General features: G+C 43.1%; 1 protein-coding gene across 1 annotated transcript; it reads right to left on the bottom strand.

Annotated features, from left to right (window-relative positions):
• Positions 1-620: 620 nt before the first annotated feature.
• SNX20 (sorting nexin 20) lies at positions 621-22,967 on the bottom strand. Its single transcript, XM_075326769.1, has 4 exons — positions 22,868-22,967; positions 17,877-18,177; positions 9,809-9,957; positions 621-3,570 (listed from the first exon to the last, which is right to left on the bottom strand). The coding sequence occupies exons 2-4, from the start codon at positions 18,163-18,165 to the stop codon at positions 2,890-2,892; spliced, it is 1,119 nt and encodes a 372-aa protein (XP_075182884.1). The 5' UTR covers positions 18,166-18,177; positions 22,868-22,967; the 3' UTR covers positions 621-2,889.
• Between the last annotated feature and the right edge of the window lie 4,088 nt (positions 22,968-27,055).

The following is a 27,055-nucleotide window of genomic DNA, read 5'->3' as shown; positions in this document are numbered from 1 at the left end:
CTCTTATCAGTGTGTGTGCAATTATTAAACTAAAGGGTTTATTACCCTGTGATTAGCATTACAGAAGTAGGAACTCATGGGCATGGCAGTCTGACACTCCCCCTGCAGTGATTGACACCTTACAGTCAATGCACAGTCTCTATTGAGAGCCAGGTGTGGGTGGGGAAGCCCTGCAGAGCTCCTGAATCTAAATTCGTTGATTATTTCAGAATGGCTGCCGCCAGTAATCTAAATGATACACCATTGGATTCAGAATCTCCTTGCCTACATTATGTAGCTGTTAGATGAAGTAGCAAAAACTTGCTAACAGATTCCCTTTTGTGAGATAATTCATGTAGAACAAAAGGGAATTGCTCACATAGGGGGTGTTGTGTGAGACACAAACACTTAGGAGGTGTAGAAACAACTACTACAGACGTCAGTTAGATGGCTGATGGTGGATGATGGAGGTTAGACTCTGCGTTGCCGTACAACGAGAAATAAAAGCATGTTGTAAAAACTGATTTATTCCATGCATTTTGGACTGGAAACTGCTCCATCAGGATATTACCATTACATAGTACACAGGATATAGGGGATATATAGTGTTTAAAAAAAAAAGGGTGCCCGATGACAGACCATTGTAACTGCTGTATTTTAATAAAAAAAACTGAACGATGAGTACATGAATGTATAAAACAGTACATGTTATCCAAGGAATGTATATCATTAATTAATCAAGAAATGAAAATAAATACATGAAATAAAAAGAAACAAAAACTTTTTTGGTTTGATTGATAATAAATGGATCCAAACTCATCACCATGGTCATTACAACACAGTCAAAAAATCTTATTATACTTGTTCAACTTGGAAAAAAGTAGCTTTAGATATGATCTTAATAAGGCTATGTTCACATCTGTACTCCATTACAAATTCCATCACAGACACCCTAGCATATCCCGATGGACCACATTGACCAGGCTTCATCAGGGGCTTTTGGTAACTGTTGTATGGTGGATCCATCACTGCATTGTGATTACCATTCATAACTATGCCTACATGCGGTATCCAATTAAGTTTACTCTAACGGAGACCATAAAAATATGTGAACAAAGCCCTATTGGGTGAACTATCTGCATTAGTGTTTTCAACCTCCAGCTTTATTTTCCATCATAGTAATTCTGCCTGTGATGTTAACTGCACATTGATCTCTACAGAACAGAAGGTGTCAGTCTATCAGGAAGCTCAGTTGTAAGGGGGTGTAGGGCTCGGCACACTCCAGACCTGCAATCCGTTTGGTGTAAGATTCAATGTATATTTTATATTGGTGTAATATGTGTACAGCCACTAGGTGGCCACATTGGGCCAACTGCTTCCACTAGTACTCTGGGCTAGGGAGAGTTAATGACAGGGAGGAGTCTAGCTAACAAAAACAAGAGGGACACAGGAAAGGACAAGAGAGTCCCCGAGAGTGTGATACATGAAACGGACCCCAATCAATTTAATTAGACTGACCCTTAAGCGGGCTTTACACACTGCGATATCGGTCCCGATATCGCTAGCGTGGGTACCCGCTCCCATCTGTTGCGCGACACGGGCAAATCGCTGCCTGTGCCGCACAACATCGCCCAGACCCGTCACACATACTTACCTGCCCGGCGACGTCGCAGTGACCGGCGAACCGCCTCCTTTCTAAGGGGGCAGTCCGTGCGGCGTCACAGCGACGTCACTGAGCGGCTGCCCAATAGCAGCGGAGGGGCGGAGCTGAGTGGAACGTAACATCCCGCCCACCTCCTTCCTTCCGCATAGCGGCCAGGAGGAAGGTAAGGAGAGCTTCCTCGTTCCTGCGGTGTCACACGGAGCGATGTGTGCTGCCGCAGGAACAAAGAACAACCTCGTTACTGCTGCAGTAACGATTTTTGAGACTGGACCCCCATGTCACCGATGAGCGATTTTGCACGTTTTTGCAACGATGCAAAATCGCTCATCGGTGTCACACGCAACGGCATCGCTAATGCGGCCGGATGTGCGTCACCAATTCCGTGACCCCGAGTTCGCATTAGTGATGTCGTAGCGTGTAAAGCCCCCTTTAGGGTCAAATCCCGATACCAGACACGGGCCCTAGGCTGTGTGAACCATGTCCCAGAATGTGGGTAAAGTCCGGATGGCTTGGATGGTCGTCATCTCCTGGCAGATACCCGAAGAAACCCCTCAACCAGCGGAAGGTCAGTGGGCTCCAATGATGGGAGTAGGTCCTGACCGTACCGGCAGATAAGTGCTGTCCCCAGAAAGCCCATCCTAACGTATAGCCAAAAATGCCTGTAGGTGGGGCGATGGGATACTCGGAGGACTATTTGATCCTGCCCAGCAGACTGAAGATGAGTCAGGGGATGAGGGGCTCATAAGCCTGAGTACCAAGGGAGTGGCTGGCCTACAAATTAAGTGTTTCTAGTGGTATCCCCATCGGGGGACTGAAGTGTACGCCTGAAGTGTTATGGAGAACGATTTGTGTAACCCTTGTAATGGAGAAAAAAATGTGCCCGCTGCTGGCGTGATGTGAGACTTGATGATCCTTTGTTCAGAAAAGAAATGTTGGAGTTTAAAGAGAACTGTGTCCTTGTGTGGTGCTTGCAGGTGCAGGAACCTGCAGTCGGCAGCTTGGAAGCGGTCTGGAAGAATGATCCATCCCTGGCCGCCCTAAAGAAGCGATCGTGGCGCAGGGACATTACACAGGGCTGCGCTGCGGTCCAACAGCAGACTCTGCAGTGACTACCATGGCACCCGACCGCCCCTTTAACAGAGTGGTCAGTGTAAAAACTGCAAGATTTAAAAAAAAAAAAAAAAAAATAGATTTCTCTTTTATAAAGTAAGGAAAAATGTTCATCAGTTTCATGAAACTTAATTGATTTAATCCTTAACATACTCTTGTACCACAAGCTCCTTCAGAGTAGGGATTTCATAGTCAAAAGTTCTCCTCACTTTCATTTCATTTACCTGTAACTTTTCCCGTAAGGGCATGAAGTCTTTGCCTATCTTGAAAGCCAAAGAAACCAATGTGTCTAATAATGGCATGTAATATCTGTGTGTTGTGTGCTTCTCTAGAAGGTCTACCGCTTTCATCCCAACTTCATAAGCCATTTGTGATTGATTCATATCTCTATGGCATACAACTAATGCACACAAAGATGGCACCATTAATGATGGGCAATGTTCAACCAACTTTTCTTGTAAATAGGTAACTTGCTGAAAGATGGCCATAGCTGCCCCATATTGTCCTCCTCGAATAGAGCAGTATCCTTCTTCTAGCTCTGGCTCAATAAAGAACTCAATAAATTTCTGTGACTTTCTTATGCATCTTATAGCATATAATTCTTCAAGATATTCTTTAAGAGCCATCATCCTCTTCCTGATAACTTCTTCAGTTAGGTTTCCCATCAGGAGTTTCTTAGGAAACACTACATCTTCCATTTCCTCCTTAAAATCTTTTAGCAAATTCCGGTGAAGACGTTCAAAGTCAGAGTATCTTCTCTCGATGAAGGCTTTCTTTCCATCAAAACTCCCTGTTTTGATTATTATAATCTGGTACATCTGTGAAACAGAATTGGAATATAACAGTGAAAAGAGGAAATTTTAGAAAACAATGGGTGCAGAAAATCAATATTATGGATTAAAGGGGTAGGCCGAAATCCAAACTTAATTTTCATCCTAAATGCCTATCTATTTAATGTCATAATAGAAAATATTTTCTAACATTGCATATTGGAATGAAGAATTCCCCTCTCCTTCCCTGACTACACTAACTGTTTCCTTTCTTTTTCTTACAACTTAGTGTGGTCAGAATACCTGGCATGTAAAGACCAGCGCCACCCCTCAAGTGACTCCACTTGCGGGTGCTCCTGCATGCCAGGTATCATCTTACCAGGTGCTCTGACAGTGCCCTTTGCGCTGTTACCAACTTGTACTGCTCATCTAAGCCGGCAAAAACATGTGCTATTATTCTACACATCACACAATGCACAGTGCGCTGGGACTAGCGCAATCTCTGACACAAACGTCACTGATGATGATCGCAATCAAAATTTGGAAACCTAAAAAAAAAATATTTTTCCTAACAAAATTCATTCAAGACCATGTTGAAAAATGAGTACACCCAATGAAAGTGTTACTTAACAAAGAAAACCAATTCACATTTTATGCTGCCAGCAATGGCACTGCATAGAAGAGAAATGTCACAAGACCTGAGGAAAAAAAAATATATTCTTTACACAAGGAAGATGAAGACTACAAGAACAGAAAAGCTTATTATAATTAAAGCTTTTCTGTTCTTGTAGTCTTCATCTTCCTTGTGTAAAGAATATATTTTTTTTTCCTCAGGTCTTGTGACATTTCTCTTCTATGCAGTGCCATTGCTGGCAGCATAAAATGGGAATTGGTTTTCTTTGTTAAGTAACACTTTCATTGGGTGTACTCATTTTTCAACATGGTCTTGAATGAATTTTGTTAGGAAAAATATTTTTTTTTAGGTTTCCAAATTTTGATCAGACAAAATACTGTAGCAAAAGTCAAACAGTTAGCAAAGATGGAACTGTAACCATCTCTCAGAGACGTCCAGGCTGACCATGGAGGTTATCATCTAAACAGGAGTGTCTTTTTAACAGAAGAATGGAAGAAAAGCAACATGTACGTTCGGCATCAATTAGCTAAGAAAATAGAAATCCAAACTGTGGTGAGTGTCTCCCATGACACAATACGGTGTGCACTGCAGAGGAATGGCATGCATGGATGTTGTCCATGAATGGAAGGAAGTCTCTCCTAAAGCCCAAGAATAAAAAAGCCACCTACATTTTGCCAGGGCCCATGCTGAAAAATATGAAGATACTGGGAATCTATATTGTGGAATGATGAGACCAGGATAAATGGTATTAGAACTGAAGGCTTCAAAACAGTATTGCATTGCAAAGGTGAAGAGTACAAAGAAAAATATATGGTGTCTAAAGTGAATTATTATGGAACCGAAGCCGGAGTTGATGTACACACAGCTTGTAAGCTCATGTTCACACTGGCCATAAGGCATAAAAAAAAAACAAAGATGAAAATAATATGAACATATACCCTGCTGTAACTAATTAAAGCATAATGCATATAAATAAACATAGGGTACTTAGTAAACAATGTTTTTGATCAAAAAAGCATAAAGCCATCCCACCGCGACAAGGTGTACCCAATCGGGATAGTATCTACATTCTCCAATATTAAAACCTCACCATGTGTCCAAATATATTTTTATATTATTTTCATCTTTGGTTTTTCTATATTGAAAGTAGATGAAGAAGATGAAAGATGAAAGAAGATGCTGCCATCACTTGGTAGATGTGCACTTTTCCGACATGAGATTTCTGAAGAAAAACAGGGTGAAAGGGATTCAGTGGCCGAGTGTCTCCTGATCTGAACCCAACCGAACACCTATTGGAAATTCTGAAGAGACCAGTTGTCATCAATCTCCACCCAGCAGCCAGGATGTATGACAACTCGATCTTGAAGAGATGGGAGATAGATGTGGCAATATGTCACTAACTTGTTTATTCTAAGCCTAGAAGATTTGGTGTTGTCCTTAAAAATTATGAAGGCTATACAAAATACTAGATGTAGTAGTTTTTGATGTGGGGTGTTCTCATTTTTGCCTCAACTAATTTAAGTAAAATTGAAGATTTTGGAATGAAAATTATATTATCAACCTTATTTTCATGCTATGGGTTAAAAATAAACTCCTTCTTTAAAGGGAGCCTGTCACCAGTTTTTCGGCCTATAAGTGGCGGCCACCACCAGTGGGCTATTATACACAGCATTCCAACATGTTGAATATAAGAGACCAGGCCGCTGTGTAAAACATAAAAAACACTTTATAATACTCACCTAACGGTTGCGCTGTGGTGGATTCTAGTCAGATGGGCGTCTCCGTTGTCCGGTGTCGGCGCCGATTCTTTTGGTCATCTTTGTCATCCTTCTTCTGTAGCCGCGGTGCATGACGCGTCCTACATCACGCACACGTGCCGGCATTGAGGTCCTGAGCAGGGCAGATCAAAACATTGTAGTGCGTCTGTGCGGGACCGGCGAGTGTGTATGACATAGGATGCATCATGCACACAGGCTTCAGAAGGAGGATGAAGATGGCCGAAAGAGGAGGCACCGGCACCGGAGAACAGAGACACCCATCTGACTAGAATCCACCACAGCGCAACCGTTAGGTGAGTATCATAATGTGTTTTTTTTTGTTTTACACTGCAGCCTGGGCTCTTATATACAACATGTTAGAATGCTGTATATAATAGCCCACTGGTGGTGGCCGTCGCTTATAGGCCGAAAAACTGGTGACAGGTTCCCTTTAAAGGGAACCTGTCATCAGGATTTTCTCCTATCACCTGCAGCCACCACCAGTGAGCTCTTATATACAGAATACAGCATTCTAGAATACTGTATATAAGAGCCCAGGCCACTCTGTAGAATGTAAAAAACACCTTTATGATACTCAACTAGGGGGTGGTATGGTCCTATGGGTAGCGCTGCTCTCCAGTGTATGACAATCACAGCCCCGGTGTGCATGACGCATCTGGCATCATTCACAGAGAGGCCTCCATTGCGCTCATGCATATGTGCACTTTGAGCAACGTACTGTAATGCGCAGGCGTGAGAAAAGGTCAAAGACCGCCCGTGCATTCGCACTACAATACTTTGATTTGCCCCCAGCCAGGCAGATCAAAGTGCGCATGCGCAAGAGCACAGAGGAAGCTTCTCTGTGAATGAAGCAGGATGCGTCATGCACACGGGGCTGCGCTGGAGGATGGAGATCGCTGCAGAGAGGAGGCGCTGGGCCGGAGAGAAGCGACTGCCATTGGACCGGACCACCCCCTAGGTGAGTATTATAAAGCTGTCTTTTATGTTACACAGTTCAGCCTTACCGTATATAAGAGCTCACTGTTGGTGGCAGCAGCTCATAAGGGAAAAAACTGGTGACAGGTTCCCTTTAAAACTCAATTTTGTCAAAATGTTGGAAATTGTTCTTTTGTTCAATGATATATTAATTAAAATCTTACTTTCCAAAGGTGCTGCATTTATGCACTATAAATATCCAACCAAAATAAATATGGAAGCCATCTAAGAGAACCTACAAAATGGAGTTAAAAAGTTTCCATTTTTGTACACATCTCCCTTGAGAAAATTGAAAAAAGATAGTTACAAATAGTTACAAACTTTATAAAATAATGCAAATGACTCACTTAGGAAAGAAACTACTTTTTTAAGGGGTTAAAATTGGTCGCAACTTTGCTAAATCTTTCTTAGATTCCTCTCCTGTATCACTGCCACGATGAACTGCGTGATTGAGTAGGTAGTCAATAAAAAAGGTGGCATTACAGTGGAGAATTATAGGACAGGGATATAAAAAGAAGCCTTCCATTGTATTTTCTACCGACTCGGGCTTTCACATAAGCAAGTGACAATTGCATCATTATTCATTGTGAAGTCCCTCTGTCAACACAGTAAGTAACAATGAAGTAACCTTCAGATTGTCATCCAGCATCACGTGCAATATCAGAAGACACGTCAAGTATTAAGAGATTTAACTGGCCATTAATCTATATTTTCCTCACTGGTCCGATATTCAAGTGATTGTAAGACGTAGGCGGTGCAAGGTGATCATATAGAAAGATGGAATTTCATTTAAAAGTAATTTGTCATCAGAAAATCACAGTGGGGAAAAAAAGTATTTACTCAGACACTAATTGTGCAAGTTCTCCCACTTAGAAAGATGAGGTCGGCCTGTAATTGATATCATAGATAGACCACAACTATGAGAGACTAAATGAGAAAACAAATCCAGAAAATCACCTTGTCTGATTTGGCAAGATTTTATTTGCAAATTATGGGGGAAAATAAGTATTTAGTCATCTAAAAACATGCAAGATTTCTGGCTCTCATAGACCTGTAACTACGTCTTTAAGAGGCTCCTCTGTCCTCCACTCATTACCTGTAGTAATGGCACCTGTTTGAACTTGTTATCAGTATAAAAGACACCTGTCCACAACCTCAAACAGTCACACTCTAAACTATGGTGAAGACCAAAGAGCTGCCGAAGGACACCAGAAACAAAATTGTAGTCCTGCACCAGGCTGGGAAGACTGAATCTGCAATAAGCAAGCAGCTTGGTGTGATGAAATCAACTGTGGGAGAAATAATAGGAAAATAGAAGACATACAAGACCACTGATAATCTCCCTCGATCTGGGGATCCACGCAAGATCTCACCTTGTGGGGTCAAAATGATCACAAGAACGATGAGCAAAAATCCCAGAACCACACGGGGGACCTAGTGAATGACCTGCATAGAGCTGGGACTACCGTAACAAAGGCTACCATCAGCAACACATTACGTCGCCAGGGACTCAGAACTCAGATCCTGCAGGGCCAGATGTGTTCCCCTGCTTAAGCCAGTACATGTCTGTGCTTGTCTGAAGTTTGCTAGAGAGCATTTCAATTATCCAGAAGAGTATTGGGAGAATGTCATATGTTCTAATGAAACCAAAGTAGAATTGTTTCGTAGAAACACAACTCATCGTGTTTGGAGGAGACAGAAATCTGAGTTGCATCGAAAAAACACCATACCTACTGTGAAGCATGGGGGTGGCAATATCATGCTTTGGGGCTGTTTCTCTACAAAGGGACTAGTAAGACTGATCCGTGTACATTAAAGAATGAATGGGGCCATGCATTGCGAGATTTTGAGTGCAAACCTCCTTCCATCAGCAAGGGCATTGAAGATGAAACATGGCTGGGTCTTTCAGCATGATAATAATACCAAACACACCACCAGGGCAATGAAGGAGTGGTTCTGTAAGAAACATATGAAGGTCCTGGAGTGGCCTAGCCAGTCTCCAGACCTCAACCCCATAGAAAACCTTTGAAGGGAGTTGAAAGTCTGTGTTGCCCAGCGACAGACCCAAAACATCACTGCTCTAGATTAGATCTGCATGGAGGAATGGGCCAACATACCACCAACATAGTGTGCCAACTTTGTGAAGACTTACAGAAAACGTCTGACCTCTGTCATCACCAACAAAGGATATATAACAGAATATTGAGATGAAATTTTGTTATTGATCAAATACTTATTTTCCACCACAATTTAAAAAAAAAATCTTAACAAATCAGACGCGGTGATTTTTTGGATTTCTTTTCTCATTTTGTCTCTCATAGTTGTGGTCTATCTATGATATCAATTACAGGCCTCTTTCATCTTTATAAGTGGGAGAACTTGCACAAGTGGTGGCTGACAATAGTTTTTCTCCCCACTGTACCTCATGTTTTTCTTAAAAAAATATATCAACATGTACATTAGCTGCACTGTATAGACACTGATTTCATTTTTTTTGTATTGAAGCATCTAATCAGCATGTGCAAAAGTCATTGTGTTTGGTGGATCCTATTTTATGAGCTGTATATTGTATTATATGGAATTGTAATCCTGTCTCTGATGATAATGAGCCTGCTGAAAACTTTTCCTAAAAGGACAGAAAGTATGAATCTCAAAAAAGCTTCAGTGTCAGTGTGAAAATTGCAATATTACTATATTACTATTATTTTTGGGGGGTGGAGGTTTGTTTGTTTTTTTAATAATCATCATATTAAGGAAAAAACAATTTTATGTTAAAAATGTATGTAACATGAAAACCTAATTCAAAAGTTAATTTTGTAATAACGTATTATTTTTCAGTAAGAGACCTGGATTTTACTGCTTTATCTTGTTCCACAATTATTTGAATAGATTGCCATACCACAAATTTAGAAAGAAAATCCTCAGCTATGCGGGTGGACTGCATCTGAAAAAGAAGTCTAACTGGTTTTCCTTCATATTTCTCTTTCTTCCAGTAAAGCTGCAGTTCTCTTGTGGTCATAAGGTGATGGTGACGTGTACAACTGTTACCTAAAGGTAAAGTACGGAAAAAGAAACTCAGATATCATGTTATTTACCAATGTAATGAGTAACACAATCAACTCATAATAGCTAAACTAATTCAAATCTGTTTAAATCTGTCATTTTTAAAATACTAATTTAGTGGAGATGTAGGGTTACTCTGCAGGTAAATAATGTCCTCTGTAGGTGGTTTATCTGACATGTAAGAAGTAGTGATGAGTGAGCACTGCTATGCTCAGTACTCGTAACTAGTAATGAGCGGGCACTACAATGCTCAGGTGTTCGGTACTCGTTACTAGTGATAAGTGAGCACTACCATGCTCGGGTGCTCAGTACTCGTAACTAGTGATGAGTGAGCACTACCATGCTCAGGTGCTCAGTACTCGTAACTAGTGATGAGCGGGCACTACCATGCTCAGGTGCTCAGTACTCGTAACTAGTAATGAGCGGGCACTACCATGCTCGGGTGCTCAGTACTCGTAACTAGTGATGAGCGGGCACTACCATGCTCGGGTGCTCTATACTGGTAACTAGTGATGAGCGAGCACTACCATGCTCGGGTGCTCTGTACTCATAACTAGTGATGAGCGAGCACTACCATGCTCGGGTGCTCTGTACTGGTAACTAGTGATGAGCGAGCACTACCATGCTCGGGTGCTCAGTACTCGTAACTAGTGATGAGCGAGCACTACCATGCTCGGGTGCTCTGTACTCATAACTAGTGATGAGCGGGCACTACCATGTTCAATACTAGCAACTAGTGATGAGCAGGCACTACCATGCTCGCGTACTCAGTACTCGTAACTAGTGATGAGTGAGCATTACCATGCTCAGGTACCTGGTACTCGTAACTGGTGATGAGTGGGCACTACCATGCTCGGGTGCTCGGTACACGTAACATAATGAGCGAGCACTACCATGCTTGGGTGCTGATAACTAGTGATGAGTGGGTACTACTATGCTCCGATGCTCGGTACTCGTAATTAGTGATGATAGAGCACTACCATGCTCGGGAGCTCGGTACTGGTAACTAGTGATGAGCGAGCACTGCCATGCGCGGGTGCTTGGTACTCGTAACTACCGATGAGCGTACACTACTATGCTCGGATGCTCAGTACTCGTAACTAGTGATGAGCAAGCACTACCATGCTCGGAACTTGTTAAGAGCAGTTGGATGGGCGCGACATGAGCACCCACATACAATGGAAGTCAATAGGGGACTTGAGCATTTTTCTGGGAACTCTTCCCCATTGACTTCCATTATATTTGAGTTCTTGAGTCGTGCCTATCCGAGCACTCAGCTGGTCTTAATGAGTACTGGGCACCCGAGCATGGTAGGGCTTGCTGATCACTAGTAAGAAGGTATTATGTCTCTCCATCCGTTTGCTTCCAGTAATCAGGATGATGTAGTGAGAGATTACAGTCACCACTCACTACCTGAAACTTTGATTGACAGCCTGCTATACTGCGTTGGAGTGCAGAGAAGTCTGTCAAAGTGCCATAATGTAGTATCCCACAACAGACCCCCTACACAGTATAATGCCAAAAATAGCCCCTAAAAAACAGTATGATGCCCCACAGCAACCCGAATACAATATCTTGCTCCCTCAACACCCTACACCATATGATGCCTCCCCACGTGTTCATACACAGTCTGAGCCTCCGCCCCAACCCCTTTCCTTCATATCACACAGAGTATGATAGCCTAAGCAGAAAGCAATCTCCTACACTTCCCCATCTACACTAAACAGGATCCCTTCACACCATTGAACATCTTCAACTTACTAAAATAAACTGATAGTGACTGTTCTAGCTTCTCTGGATTCCAGGTGTGGTCAGATTCCTGTTACCTCCTCCTCATGATCATCATCCAACTTGATTGCACCAGTCATCTTGTCACACAAGCCTGTAAAGAGTTGGCTCCTTTTGCCATGGGTGACTACAGAGCTTCCTTTTTGCTGTTTGATGGATCACCTGCCATCTGATCAGCTTTTCTGCTCAACAAATTAGCAATGATGCTGACAGTACACACAGGCGAACAAAAGGGTAACAATGTTTTGAACTTCTGACTTTCAGGTGTGACGCCCTGGCCTATCAGGTCGTCACAAGGGTGTCGTGCAATCTGCCCTTATGCATGGTACCCGCTCCTCCTTGGTTACGGGTCCTGTCCCTTTGGTGTTGCTAAGAACAGGTATGCACAAATCCTGAGGAACACTCTGCACCACACCCACCAGACACCCATTGGACAGCCTGAGGGAAATAGGGCCGCCCAGATGGAGGGATGGTAGAAGGAGGGCCAGAAGTGTCAGAAAGTGGAGCTAGTTCGAGTGCAGCAGTGACAGAGAGAGGTCACACTGCGGAGTTGGGCTCCTGTACCCGTCCCAGGTGCCAGACGTTGGCCTGGCTTGGAAGGAGCTGGAACCCCGGTCGCAGGGGGTAGTGGCAAGGGGCACGATACTGCCACGGAGGGCAGATCGGTGGCCTTGTGCTACAACCGGGCAGGGGCCAGGCACGACGGGATACGTGGACCCTAGGCTGGAAAGTAGCTTCACGCAGCCCAGTAATTTACCCGACGAGGACGAAGTCTTCACGAGCCGTTCTCCACCCGCTCCAAAATTGGGGTACTAGCGCAACGAAGGGGATAGGACTTCCCAAGACTGTACAGAAAATCCCAAGCATGAACCCTGAGAGCAAGCTCACTACGTTAGCCACATGGGTGAGTGGGACCCGAGTAGTTTCAGGCAAAAGGGATCCACAAAGAGTAAACACAGTGCCAAGGGACAAAGCTTCAGACCAACCAGCAACACCAAAAGGGCACGGACCCAGCGTGCTCCAAACAACATTTGCAGGGCATTCAGGACTTTGGTTTACCCGTTGTCAGTGTCAGAATTTCTGGACAGTGTGAGTACGTTGTGCCCCCTTTCTCCCGACGGGTCCCCGTCCTTCCACTACAGAGCCCCGGGATACCTTCTCCCTGCCCACGGAGGGGTTAACATCACAAGCTGCTATCCCATCGCTCCTAGGCGCTCCCCCAAACGCAGCAGCGGTGGTATCCCACATTACCACGACCAGTGGGTGGCGTCACAAACTTTATTTTTCACCCCTTATAAATACTTCCCCCCCCTCTTTTTCATTTTGAGTGGCCGCGCGACCCCGCCTCGGGTACGAAGACCCCTCGAGCCACTGCGGATCCGGATCTAAGCAGCCTGTCGGCTGTCGCGGGGGCGGCACACAGGCTCCATGTCTCCTTATCCACAACAGCTTAAAATGTGAAACTAACTTTATTTTATAGACAATCATCTTGGCTATCTCATACATACATTTCTCTTGCAGCTATTTAGCATATAATAAGTTATGCAGATTCTTGTCATGTCACTGCATTGTTACCGTTTTGCTCCTGGTGGTGGAAAAATCTTTTTCTTCCTGTGGACTACAAATTACAACCTGTTCTCACATTCCCCAATAGCTCAGTATGTTATTAGAATGATTCCCAAGCGAAAGGTAACTAGTACGAAATGAGGAGCAGCCATGAAAAAGATTTCCCAAGAAAAGAGAAACAGCATCATCCAGCTCATCAACAGTGGTCTCTCAGCCAAGAAAATTGCCAAACTGCATCATGTGAGTGCCATGACAGTTGGAGGAATATGAAATAGTCCGTCCATCTATTTAAAAGCCAAAAGGTGGGCGTTCAAGGAAAATATCGGAGTCAACAAAGTCGACTCATCACAAGGTCTATCAGTTCTGCTATGACAAATACAGCTGTGGAGGTGGCTCGTATGGTTCGTAATAGTGAGATCACAGACATCCATGCAAGCACCGTGTGATGCACGTTACACAAGTCTGGAATGGTGGCCAGAAAAAATAAAGGTGAAGAAGCCTCAACATCAATATCATCAGAAGATCAAGTTTGCAAAAAAGTATGAAACATTGACAGTAGAAGATTGTAAGTGGGTGATTTGGAGTGATGAGATGAAAGTCAATAGACAAGGCTCTGATGGGTGCAAATAGGTCTGGAAGGATAAAGGGGCTAACAAATCAAGAAACCGAAGAAACTGTCAAGTTCAGTGGAGGAAACCTGATGATATGAGCCAAATGCTTTGGATGCTTGAACAGGAATGTTAGTGGTTTGAATGCTGAACTATACATGAGTATCCTACAAGATTAATTACTTTGTACACTCGAGTAGTATGGGTTTGAAAAGGATGACAGTGATTCAGAAGGACAATGACCCCACCAAAGCATATGTTAAGATTGGCAAAGAAATGATTTAATGACAGTGAAGTAGAGGTGTTGGATTGGCCTCTACAGTCTCCAGACCTCAACCCAATCAATCGTCTGTAGAGTTGAAGAAAAACAGTAACAATGCAGTGACATGACAAGAATCTGCATAACTAATCATATGCTAAATAGTTGCAAGTCAAATTTATGTATGATATAGCCAAGATGATTGTCTATAAAAGTAAGGTAGTCTCACTTTCAAAGCTGTAGAGGATAGTGAGATATGGAGCCTGAAAGTCAAAAGTTCAAAACATTGTTACCCTGTTGTTTGTCAGTATAAATTAAATACCAGGAGAAGAGCAGTCTGAATAGTGGAGTAGGAATCTGATGGTTTCTTATTCCACCATAATTAACTGAGGACACAGATACAGTTGAAATCAGAACATACTGACGACCTCCTGGCACAGCTCCCCAAATATGAAACTTTCTTGTATCCATAATGATATGAGATATGTACTCATGATGATGACACAGAAGTTGAATAGTCTAAAACATTCAGGTAATGTCTCAAAGATTATTTCACAGAAACAAAGTTGTGAAACCTCAACAACCTAAACGGCTAAACCACCGGTGATGTCACAATGGCATAACTGACCGAAACTAAAGGTTCATTTACGCGAAGTGACCAGCGGCACTAACCAATCACTGATGAGCAACTGCTCGGCGCTTATTAAAAAGGACAATGCACTGCTTAGTGCAGCACAAAACATCATTTTATCTGGTGAATGGCAGCCTGGATACACTACAAGGCTATCCTTAATTGAGCTTTCCTTGGATTGCATATTCATGATAATCTTCCAATGTAAAAGTACCTTAACTTGGGATGTCACAGTAGTAATAATTGCCTGAAACTTACTTGACATGTCAAAGTAGCTCAATGATGTTGAAATCAAGGCTCTGATGGGGCTACTTCTATGACTTTTTGTTCTGTTACATTGGCTGTATCTTTGGGGTCATTGTCCTACTACAAAATAAATTTTGAGACACGTGCGTCCCTGATGGTATTACATGATGGATAAGTATCTTCCTGTATTTCTCAGCATTTAAGACACCATTAATCCTTACAAAATCTCCAACTCAAGAAAGCAGCCCCAACCTTGCAAGGTACCACCACCATGCATTACTGTTGTCTGCAGGCCCCCATTATTGTACCCCTGTGTTACAGTCAAATATTTCACATTTTGACTCATTAGTCCAGAGCACCTGCTGCCATTTCGTGCATCCCAGTTCCTATGTTTTCATGCATAGTGAGTAATTTTGCCTTGTTTTCATGTGGAAGGATGTTTTTTTACCCCAATTCATCCACATAATGTTGCTTCCTTGTATCAGCTATGTTGCTGAATGCTCCACCCCTTCTGGTCACATGGGTATGACATCATCAGAGGTCCTTCTAGCCATCTTAGTGAAGATATTAGAAAAAGGTAACATCTAAATCCCAGTGGACAGAGGGACCTCTGCTGACATCATGCCCATATGACGAGAAGGGTCGGGAGCCTCCACTAACATAGCTGATACCAGGAAGCAACATTATTTTTCTAAGTCCATGTGGGCATAGATTTGATTATAATAGAAGCAGGGGTCTGGCAGTAAGACCACCATATGGGGAGGGTGAAGGAGGGGCAAAGCCCCCCCCTTGCATCAGTATAGTGGACGGGAGGAAACATCACCATGCCCACCAACCAAGTTGACCACGCCCAAAGTCCTTCTAGCCACTGGGATTTAGTCACAACCATTAGTAAAACGTTATAATGAAATTGGCATAAATAAAAGATACGGGGAGGAACAACAGGCAGGGGGTGGAAATCACTATCAAACCCCACCCTAGCTATTATCTGCTTCACAGCTGCTGCCAATCAAATAGCTGTTCATTTCACAAAGTTTACTTGCTTGTATTTCAAACCCTATACATCCGAGCTAACAACTAAGGGTATGTATAGAATCAGCGTTGATAGTGCCAGTATAGCCCTGGCTATAGGTTATAAAGGAAAATCCTGGTGGTTGGTGCTGGGTGTTGGTTATAGGACTGAAACTAAAACTTTCACTTTGCTGTGCACAGCATCTTGGCTGTGGAGGATGTCTCCTGTAGACCAGCAGCTTCTAGTATATTTACATACTTGTCTGCAGGTTCTAGTGACTCCAGAGTTCTGTCTGGTACCTGTCCCAGCTCATGTAGGATCTCTTCTCTGTCTGTGGCTTGGTGTCATTTAGTTGAAACTTTCAATTTACATTAAGAGAATAAAAATCTGATCTTGACGTGGTAAATAGAGATGAGCAGTCTCGTGGAAGTTCGGTTTGGCGGGGTCAGACAAACTTTAAATTAAGATCGATTTGGGACCCAAACTTGACCTGAACTCCAATGGATGTCACTAATTGGCTAATTGGATAGCTTGGGTCTCTGACCACATGCAGCCAGCCATAAACAGATCCCTTCCGGGGGTGGAGTTTTTCCATTTCTGGGGGTGCACACTAGATCTGATCATACTGTTGTTACCCCAAATGTGAGCCGTTCAAACATTGCATGTGGCTCACACTGAGCTGAGCACCGACTGTACCTGAGCACAGGGATGCTCGCGCCAGTAGTGTTCATATGTAAAGCACCCGATCTCCGAATCTGAACTCTGTTTTTTGTGTAAAGTCTGTGTTTGGTACGAACACCGAACCTCCGAACCTTGGTTTCGCTCATCTCTAGTGGTAAACATGAAGTTAAAACACAATTTTGCTAATTTTCCTGTAAAAGAAATGTTCACATGAAGCATTTTCAGATCACAAAAATGTGACGTTACTGTGGAATCTGCAACAGAAATCTGAAGCTGATCCCATTCAATGAGGGTAATTCTTGTGGCTATGGCCTGTGTTTTTCCAGCATAACCGGTTGAAGTGTAGGACCAGTAGGATGCCGTAAATCAATGGAAGGCAGAATGTGAGGGATTTTATTGAGAAAAGAATCTGTGTGAGAATACCCCGACTGCCCTGTATTGGTGGTGTCCATCATTTTAGCAGACCTGATTTTTATATTCTGAGAGAAAAGAATAAAGGAAAAAGATAAAGGAAAGGTCAGCTCGCCTGGGAGTTAAAGATCCAACTTGTACGGAAACCTCAAAGTATGACAAGTCCAAAACTATAAAAAACAATCATAAAATACAGCAAAATAGATCCTAGAAAAAATATTTGTTGACATAGAAAAAGCCAGAAAATAAGTTAAAGGGGTTGTCCCTCAAACAAAATTAATTTTAACCAATAGATCTTGAAATAATAATAATTTCCGCAATTGGATTTGTTTTAAAAAAGAAATGTTCCTGTGCTGAGATAATCTTATATATGTGTCCCTGCTGTGTACTGGGTAATGGCTGTGTCTGACAGTACAGTAAAATCCAACACCTATGAAAGCGCAGACGCGTTTCGGACACAGTCCTTACTCATTGCTTTGCTATCATTTTCTAAGCTCTTTCTTGCTGGATTTTACAATTCTTTTTTACATTAGAGAATAAAATTTCCTAATTTTTTCTGTAACTTCAATTCACCGTAATTTTTAAAAACTTTGACAATTTTAGACCAGCAAACAAACAGTATAAAATAATAAATGAAGAGACTATAGAATAGAGAACACAGTGTTATTATAGAAGAGAAGGCTGCTAGATGAAATCATTCACCTGATGGGTTGTCACTTTGTGGATTTTCGTTATCAGCTTCATTTCTTTCCTTTTGGGAACATTTTGGTTCTTCCGGTAAGGTCGGAGAATCACTTATTACATGGATGTCCTCTCGCGAGCTTTCAGCATTCATGTTGTCCCTGTATGAAACCCACATATCTGAATGGCTTCTACTTCGTGGCATTTTCATTTTATCCGTTAGACTTTCTTTCTTCTCAGAATGTTCTGCTTCTTCTGGTAAGGTCGGTAGACCACACATTTCACCATTTTCCTGTGAGACTTCATTCATATTTTCCTTAAACTAATAGAAAATGGTTTTAAATAAGTCACGGACGAACGAGGTTAATGGCATTTCCCCATGAAGCTGTAATACCGGTAATTTTGGCTGATGTCTGATACCTAGAACAACCTCAGTGCTAAATCATAAAATCTGCGGGTTATAAACTGCAAGAATAGCAGGTAGATAAGTGTCCATCCGGGAGCAGGGTGAACAAATTCTGTGTATTTTCAACTTACTCACTATATGGTTGTGTTGTCATGATCCAGGACCGGTATTCCCCACTCCAGAGTTTCCTAGAGCCAGCCTGATCATGTCAGGGGTTAACTCCAATCAGCCTCGTTCCGGTTTCAGGAGACACTATATCTGCGCGCTGCACCAGCAGTCCAGTGCTGGTTATAGTTTTGCTCTGCAGCCTGTGACTGGCTCTGGTGAGATTTCCTTTTTAATATGACTCCTTGTTACCGTGCCCTGACCTGTACCCTCTCCCGTTCGTCCGTCTGTCCCAGTCCCTGACTTCCCGCTCCTGTAATTTGTTTACCCATCCTGGTTCATCTTCCTTCCCGTGTTTGTGTCTCCTCACCCTCCGGTCTTGTCTTTTGTTCCCTGTGCCCTTTGTGTTTCCCTCTCCATACCTGATCTCCCGGCATCCGACCTCTGTTTTCTGACCTGATCTTGATCCTCCCTTTGCAGTGACTTGACTTTCCTGGCTTGACTCTGACTGCTTGACTACTCTATTGCCCCCTGGTGGTTCACCTGTGCACTACTTGCTGAAGTTACTCTGCTGTACTTCAGATGCCTTTCTGTTACAGTGTTAATATCACTCTCCTTCACTACTCTGCTGCCATCTAGTGGGGAATACGCTGTACCACGTCTTACTAGCCTTTTGCACAGCATGACATATGTGTTAAAAGTCCTGAATCACCAATCAAGTAAAGTGATAGTAGGAGAAACAAGTGTTTATAGCTTGAGATTTATGATGTGTAACCTTTATGAGTGGTTTCACCGCCTCTGATGCCTCCTCAGGAGTTTATGCTAGATGGAAGGAAACAAAATCCCAAAATACGGTCTGATCTGTGCTGTATGGTGAATCTACAATCAAGTTTTGCTTACCTCAGGTGGTTGTGTCAGACACAATTACTTGAAGAAACCTTGGAAAAACAGCTGCTGTGGCCCCAGTTTCGAGGATACTTGGTTAAAGCCTTCGGGAGTGGAAAGGGTTATTTGCCGTGCTGCTGTGCAATAAAGATGAGTATTATATCTTCAAGATGTGACTTTATTCTAAGCATTTCGGATTTACTTTCCTTCATAAGGATCATCAAATTTGCTTAAATGTACATACGATGATTCTGATGAAGGAGGGTAACTCCAAAATGTGTAGAATAAAGTCACATCTTGAATATATGTAATTACACCTTTCCACTCACACCGGCTTCCTCAGGAGTGTTCTTGACATACCCAGCTCTTTCTCTGTATAATTTGGTGATATGTTAAATGAGAGGACCTTAAAGGAAAGCAAAAATCCAAGGTTTTTACTACCCAATCTTTGTGCATCATGATGTAGGGGCAGAGACCCTGATTCCAGTGGTGTGTCACTTACTGGGATACTTGCTGTTGTTTTGATAAAATAATGGTATTATCTGCTGCAGATCTAACACTTCTATGAATGCTGCTCTCTGTATAACCCCACCCACATCAGTGATTGGCAGCTATCTGTGTACACTATGCATAGGCAGAAAGCTGCCAATCAGTGGTGGGGGTGGGATTTTAAAGAGCTCATAAATATGAAGGAAAGCATGGCAGAAGGTTTACTAGTCCTCTAGTGATAATCTTGTGCAGATATAGGGATTTTATCAAAACTACAGCAAGCAGCCCAGTAAGTGACACATTGCTGAAATCAAGGTCTCTGTCTCTAAATTATGCTACTCTCAAGTTAGGTGACAAAAACCTGGTGACACTCTCTTTAAGATAGCAGAGTCGTAGACCACAAAACAACAAAAGATTGTGAATTTTGGTGCTGTTGCGTAGCTTAGAATCTAATTTAAATCAGCTGATGGGTGAGGTGTCAAGATTTTGACTCCTGACACTTTTTTATTGATGACATATCCTTGGGATAGGTCAATAGTTTCCTTAACTCATTAAGATACAGCTACTTTCAAGAGTCATTGTATTTTATTAAAAGAGCCCAGAATACATGGTGACAGCTGTTAAATACATCCACTGAGAGTAATCGGGAGGATACAAGTGATGTTGCTATAAAGTGACAGTGCCGAATAAAGTGACAGTGCCGTAAAGCTACATCAATTAATGTTTATTGCTTGTTCCTACTGCTGTACATTTATGGATAAAAAGTCAAAAAAATATTTTTGACACTCAAAGTGAGAGCATCATAATGTAAAGAGAGAAATCCTTATTCCAGCGATGTATCACTTACTGGGCTGCTTGCTTTAGTCTTGATAAAATGAGAGTTTTATCAGCAGGAGATTATCTCTAGAGTACTAATAAACCTGCTGCCAGGTTTAATGTCAACATTAAAAGGATGATCTGTATAACCCCGCTGCCACCACTAATTGGCAGCTTTCTGCCTATGCACAGTGTACATAGAAAGCCACCAATCATTGGTGAGGGCGGGGTTATACAGAGTTCCATATAAAAAAAAAAGTGTGAATTTAGCAAAATAGCAGCAAGCAGCCGAGTAAGTGAGACATCAATGGAATCAGGGTCTATGCCCCTATATTATGCTGGGCTCAGATTACATAGCAAAAACCTGGTGACAGATTCTCAGCAGTATAATTTTGCCAATAATGCCAATGAAGAGAAGTGAGGGGATGCGACAATAGTTGTTCTCCTCTTTTGATGTTATAAATATATATTTTTATGAGGAGAAGGCTCAGTAGAGCAGGTGATGTCCATCCTTGCAATTGTTCCAGAAATTGATGTATTCCTCCCAGAAAATTATAGCAATTACACATGTTTTATTAGACACATGTTTATTTACATTTTATGTATTGGAACCACACAAATAAAAATTGAGAAAAAAATGGAAAATAGGTCATAATTTCACACAAAACTCCCCAAAATGGGCCGGACAAAATTATTGTCCCCCACAACTTAATATTTCGTTACACCCCCTTTGGAATAAATAACTACAATCAATTGCTTCTTATAACTGTCAACAAGCTTCTTACACCTCTTATCTGGAATTTTGGACTGTAATTGTAACGTCTGCCTGGATCCACAGTCTCAGGATGGCTGTCACAGACAGGCTAGAGGCAAGTCGCTCACTGAGCAGGATCCTGAGAACCTCCAAAACCCTTTAACCCCTTTCCAGGGATCTGGAATTACTACAAGGCCCCAAAGAGCGCTACCAGTGGTAGGCTGAGTCGAAGAAGAGTAGCCATCAGGCAGGGTCAAATCAGAAGATATGGAAAAGGGACAAAATCAGAAACAAGAGCATAGTCAGGAAATAAGGCTGAGGTCAAAACCGGAGATGGCAGCGAGGTACAAAAACGTCAGGTAGGAGAGTCATCAGAGAGCAGGCAGGGGTCAAAACACAGGAATCAATATACAGAGCAGGTAAAACCAGAGACAAGCAGTGCTACAAAACTATACCTGGCAGCGACCAGCAGACAGAAGGGGGAATTAGAAGGGTGTAATGTCTTCCTATTGGCTATAGCTGAAAGGTGGTAACTTCAGCTGGAAGACACACGCCACCTACAGTCAGCTAGTGGTACTGCAGGTCCCAGAGAAACCCAGCTAAGTGGATGGTCAGAGCCTGCGACCACCAGAGCCACTGGCGCTGACTCCTCCTCTATCACCAGCACTATCCATGACGGGAATACGGCGGTGCCTGGTGACCAAAGCAGAAGTTGTAGGAGCGGACTCCGGTGTGGACGTGACACTAATTTTACAAACTGCTCCAGGTCTCTCATATTTTAAGGGTACCTTCTCCCAACAGCAATTTTAAGATCTCTCCACAGGTGTTCAATGGGATTTTGATCCAGACTCATTGCTGCCGCTTCAGAACTCTCCAGCGCTTTGTTTCCATCCATAACTGGGGGCTTCTTGAAGTATCTTGTATAACATCTTATATAATATTGCTTGTACTAAATTACTTCTCTTTCACTGCATTAGCAATGTATGTTGGATGCATATGCCATCAAATTCTCTAAATGCCGATACGCTGATGTCCATAGACAATGAGCGGAGGTACGACAAAATAGTTTTCTGCCCCTCCTTCCCCTATATCTAAATGCCTGTTGCAACGCAGCAAAAAGGGACAATCACAATCAATAAATCTGTATATACTAAGTTCCACAATAAAAGCAAAAAAGTTGTAAAGTATTATTTGCACGAAGGTCCCAGAAACGAGCTCTAACTTGTAACTTGCATAGCGTGAAAATTTAATTGTGGTCGTTAACGTAGTACTACCAAACAAAATGACCAAAAATATGTGCGCCCAGAATATCTTGTACTTCTTATTCACTTCCTGATTTGAAAACTATTAAGATACATTAATCTATTATCCACTTAGTGAATCACTTTAGGAAAGTTTGTAAGAAAGTATCATCATTTCATTCTATGGACGTATGAGTCAGGCAGTAAGCCTCACTGATCCATAGTACTGACCTAAAACTAGAACATTAGAATGTGGCACAGATTAGTGAGAGCTACCTGGTACACAAGAAGACATAGACTATTGCACATACTGTACCTTTTTCTATAGAAAACGCACGGAACTATTCGTATGTGATCCGCAAGTCTCCGATGTCACATTGTTTGGTGTGTTACCTCCGAAGAAGGCCAGAGACTACTTCTGCTGCAGACAAACTCTACAAAGGAGGAAGTGATAGTTCTTGTTCCCTTTTACTTCGCCTGGGTGTTTACCCAGCAGTTACGTTTCATACAGTCTAAAAAAGCGCTCTGCCTGCCAGCTGTCAGAAGTCCAAGTAAATAGCCATTGTCTAAAACTTCAAAAATTTCCATCGTGAAAAGCTGTTAAATGCAACAATTATCAGAAATTGCAGAGGCATACATTAGGCTTTGTTAATAGCTACATTAGGAGCCACCATCTGCAATATTTTTTTCAGTATAATGGAAATTCCCATTTCATCCCCCCAAATACCCAGATCTCGGGGCATACATACAGTAAAAATCCAGTGGTCTAAAGTCAAGATCCAAATTGGGCCATCAATCAACTCATTGCCTTCCCATGAATGTGTTATGCGGACCCAATGAGAACGGTGTGAAGCTGCCCACGGTCTAACCCCCTTAGATGTATATTTGATTGATTGATAGGGAGTGGGACATGGGCCACCTCCTGACACTAACCTGTGTCTGGTCCCTCAGCCAGCCGCACCCCCTGCTGAAGCCTACGGAGTTTAGACTCATCAAGGAGACGTAATCAGGGTCGTTATACACAAGGATCAAAGCTGCGAAAATCTCATAAACTGACTGTAACGACTGCGAGTTGGTTCACAGAGAAAAGGCTCAGGACTAGAGATCTTCCTGCAACAGGAAGACAACAATCCCCACTTGCTGTTTCTCACTCCCTGAGGAATGGGGGTGTAGCTTGTGTGACGCCCTGGCCTATCAGTTCGTCACAGGGTATTGTGCAATCTGCCCTTCTGCACAGTATCCACTCCTCCTTGGTTACGGATCCTGGTCCTTTGGTATTGATAACAGCTTAGCCAGTCAAAATCCTAGGAACACTTTGCACCAAACTCATCAGACACACCATTGGGGGGCCTGAAGGGAATAGGGCTGCCCACATGGGGGGTTAGTGGGGAGAAGTGAGGAAGTGAAACAGGAGTCAAAGGAGTAGGAGGTGAAATGTGACTCTCCGAGTGAGAAGTCACTGGTCCGGAGCAGGGCTCCTGGAGTTTACTAGGTAGCAGACGTTGGTCTGGACCTGGTAGGAGCTGGAACCTTGGTCGCAGGGGATCGTATCAAGGGGCACGGACTGCCGAGGAGGGCAGCCGGCAGCCTTGAGCCATCACCGGGCAGGGGCCAGGGCATGACGGGGTACGTGGACCCTAGGCCGGGAAGTATCTTCCCGCGTCCCGGTAATTTACCCGACGGGGGTGTAGACTTCAAGATTCATCCCCAACCTGCTCCAAAATCAGGGTACTAGCGCACCGATGGGATAGGACTTTCCCAAATACAGTCCAAGAAAATCCTGCGCGTGAACCCTGAGAGCAAGCTCACTCCGTTAGCCATACGAGTAAGCGGGACCCGAAAGGTTTTAGGCTTGAGGGTCCAACTAGTGAGAAGGTGCCATGGAAAAGGCCACAGACTAACAGCAAAACCAAAGACAAGGATCCAGGCATGCTCCCTCCATGCTGCAGTGGTGCTCAGAATTCTGGTTTACAAGCTGTCGGAGTTGTTATTCCTGGACTGAGTGAGTATGCTGAAAAGCCCCTTTTTCTCTACCCAATGGCACCCCAAACACCAACACCTAACGGGCCCCGGGGCACAAAACCCCTACCCACGGAGGGGTTAAACTTCCTGCTGCTACATCATCGTCACCGGGCTCCCCAACAGCATCGGTGGTGTCCTACATTACCACGCACCGTGGGTGGCGTCACAAACTTCCTAATCTCCTGTACATACCCCCCCTGTTTAAATTCGAGTGTCCGTGCGGACCCCTGGGTCCGGAGACCCCTCGAGCAACTGCGGATCCGGATCCGAGCAGCTTGACCACTGGCACGGGGGCAGTACACTTGAAGTATAACTTGCAAGCTTCTCTAAAGACCATAGATAGGTCCCTCCAACTGAACACCTGTCTGGGAGGACTATCTTCGGTTCTGGCTGAGTTTGGGCATGAGACGAGACCAGGAAACCCGCAATTTGCTGCAGCTGCTGCACTGCATTACTTGAGACCATAGATCTGTAACCTCCTGTGAGCGGGTCTGAAACAGGTATGCAAGAGCTGCAGCCTGAGTCATACTGAATTATGGAAAAATTATGGGCCAATAATAATGTCATGCTCAGACTGGCAAGTGTCTGACAAACGGTGGGATAGATGCACATGAACTGACGACTGTCTAGCACATGGCAAAATACACAGGTTTCAATGGGGATGGTGAAGGAAGGAGGACCCTGATAATAGGGAACAGGCGATAGGCCACCTCCTGACACTATCCTGTGTCTGGTTCATGAGCTCCACTAACATCCCTATACGAGTCCTTCCCCTCATAGCCGTCATGTGCCTAGTTCTTTACTGTCCCTCCACTCACCCTGGATAATGACAAAGCCAGTGAGTATGCCATAGTTACCACTATGATAACGACACAAGGGAAGGAGGACAAACAGGGGGACATAGACAAAAGGATATACTAACTTCAAAGCTGCAGCCAGACACCAAGGCTGCAGTCGACTAGGCTCCAAAGCATAGCACTGCAACAGCTAAGCTCCAGCAGCTCCAATAAAACTTCCTCACTCCACGGGGGTCAGAAACAGAATGAAATTCTATTACTGACATCAGGTGATTGATCATATGACTATTTAAAGAAGATGGGATTGGTCACAAACCAAAACTCAGCACCTGTGAGTTCTTTTAAGCAGCTGCCTAGAACTCAAAAAATGAAAATGGTGGAGGCCCACAATGAAGGAGAAGGCTATAAGAAGATATCAAGCATTTTCAAATTGCCCTTTCCTCAGTTTGAAATGTAATTATGAAATGGAAGTTAACAGGACCAGTGAAGGTAAAGAAGACCAAGCTAAATTTCTGTGAGAGCTTCCATAGGATTACTAGAAAGGCAAATCGGAACTCTCACTTGCCTGCAAAAAATCTTCAGGAAGATTTAGTAGACTCTGAAGTTGTGGTACATTGTTCTACTGTTCAGAGACACCTGCACAAATATGGCCTTCATGGAAGAGTCATTCGAAGAAAACCTATCTTGCGTCCTCACCATAAAATCCAGCATCAGCAGTATGCAAAAGAACATCTAAACAAGCCTGAGGCATTGTGGAAACAAGTCTTGTGGACTGTAAAGTTAAAATAGTACTCTTTTGGCCACAATGATAAAAGTTATGTGTGGAGAAAAAAAGGGCACAGAATTTCAGGAAAAGGGCATCCGCCAACCATTAAGCATGAGGGGGGATCAATCATGCTTTGAGGTTATGTTGCAGCCAATAGCATGGGAGACATTTCACAGAGAGAGGGAAGAATGGATTCAATGGAATTTCAACAAATTCTTGATGCACAAATAACACCATATGTAAAAAGCTGAAGATGAAAAGATTATAGCCTCTACCAATGCAAGTCAATGGGGAATACTCGCAATGTAATGAGTAACTTAAATTCCACACTATTCGCTACTCGCACGAATGGTACTCATTACAGTGCGAGTATTCCCCATTGACTTGCATTACACACACAATTCGGAATGAATATACCAGTACTAGACACTACACGTTACGAGTATCGCAGATCCGAGTATTTCGAAACTCGCTCATCATTAGATTGCATATTTATATTATTTTTTTACATATAGTGACTTGATGACTAAGACCTGGAACAGGTCGAAATGTCCCATTATAGTTTTTTGTCGCTTTTCTCAAGAATAAAGTCCTTCCTCCTATCACCTACTTGTGTGCAATCTCCACTAATAAACTTTTGATTGAAATTTATGAAATTCATTGCGAGTGCGGTGGATATATTCTTTCACAGTGTATTAGGTTGTCCCACTCCTCCTCCTCCGCCCTCGTATATCGAGGGCAGACCAATATATTTCATCTTTTGCAATGCCAAGGGTAAAAAAACGGACAGATTTTTCCCAGATAACCCATTAAAGTATTTCTAGTGATAACAGCGAGGAGGTGATTCAGCAGAGAATGAGAGGTAAAGTATGTAGAAGTATGCAACAAAGGAAGCGTGTACAGACATAGGAGGGGCCGG

This window comes from Anomaloglossus baeobatrachus, chromosome 10, assembly GCF_048569485.1.
Source record: "Anomaloglossus baeobatrachus isolate aAnoBae1 chromosome 10, aAnoBae1.hap1, whole genome shotgun sequence".
Taxonomy (NCBI): Eukaryota; Metazoa; Chordata; class Amphibia; order Anura; family Aromobatidae; genus Anomaloglossus; species Anomaloglossus baeobatrachus.
Note: the sequence above shows the minus strand (reverse complement) of the source record. Positions and strands in the feature narration are given on the sequence as shown.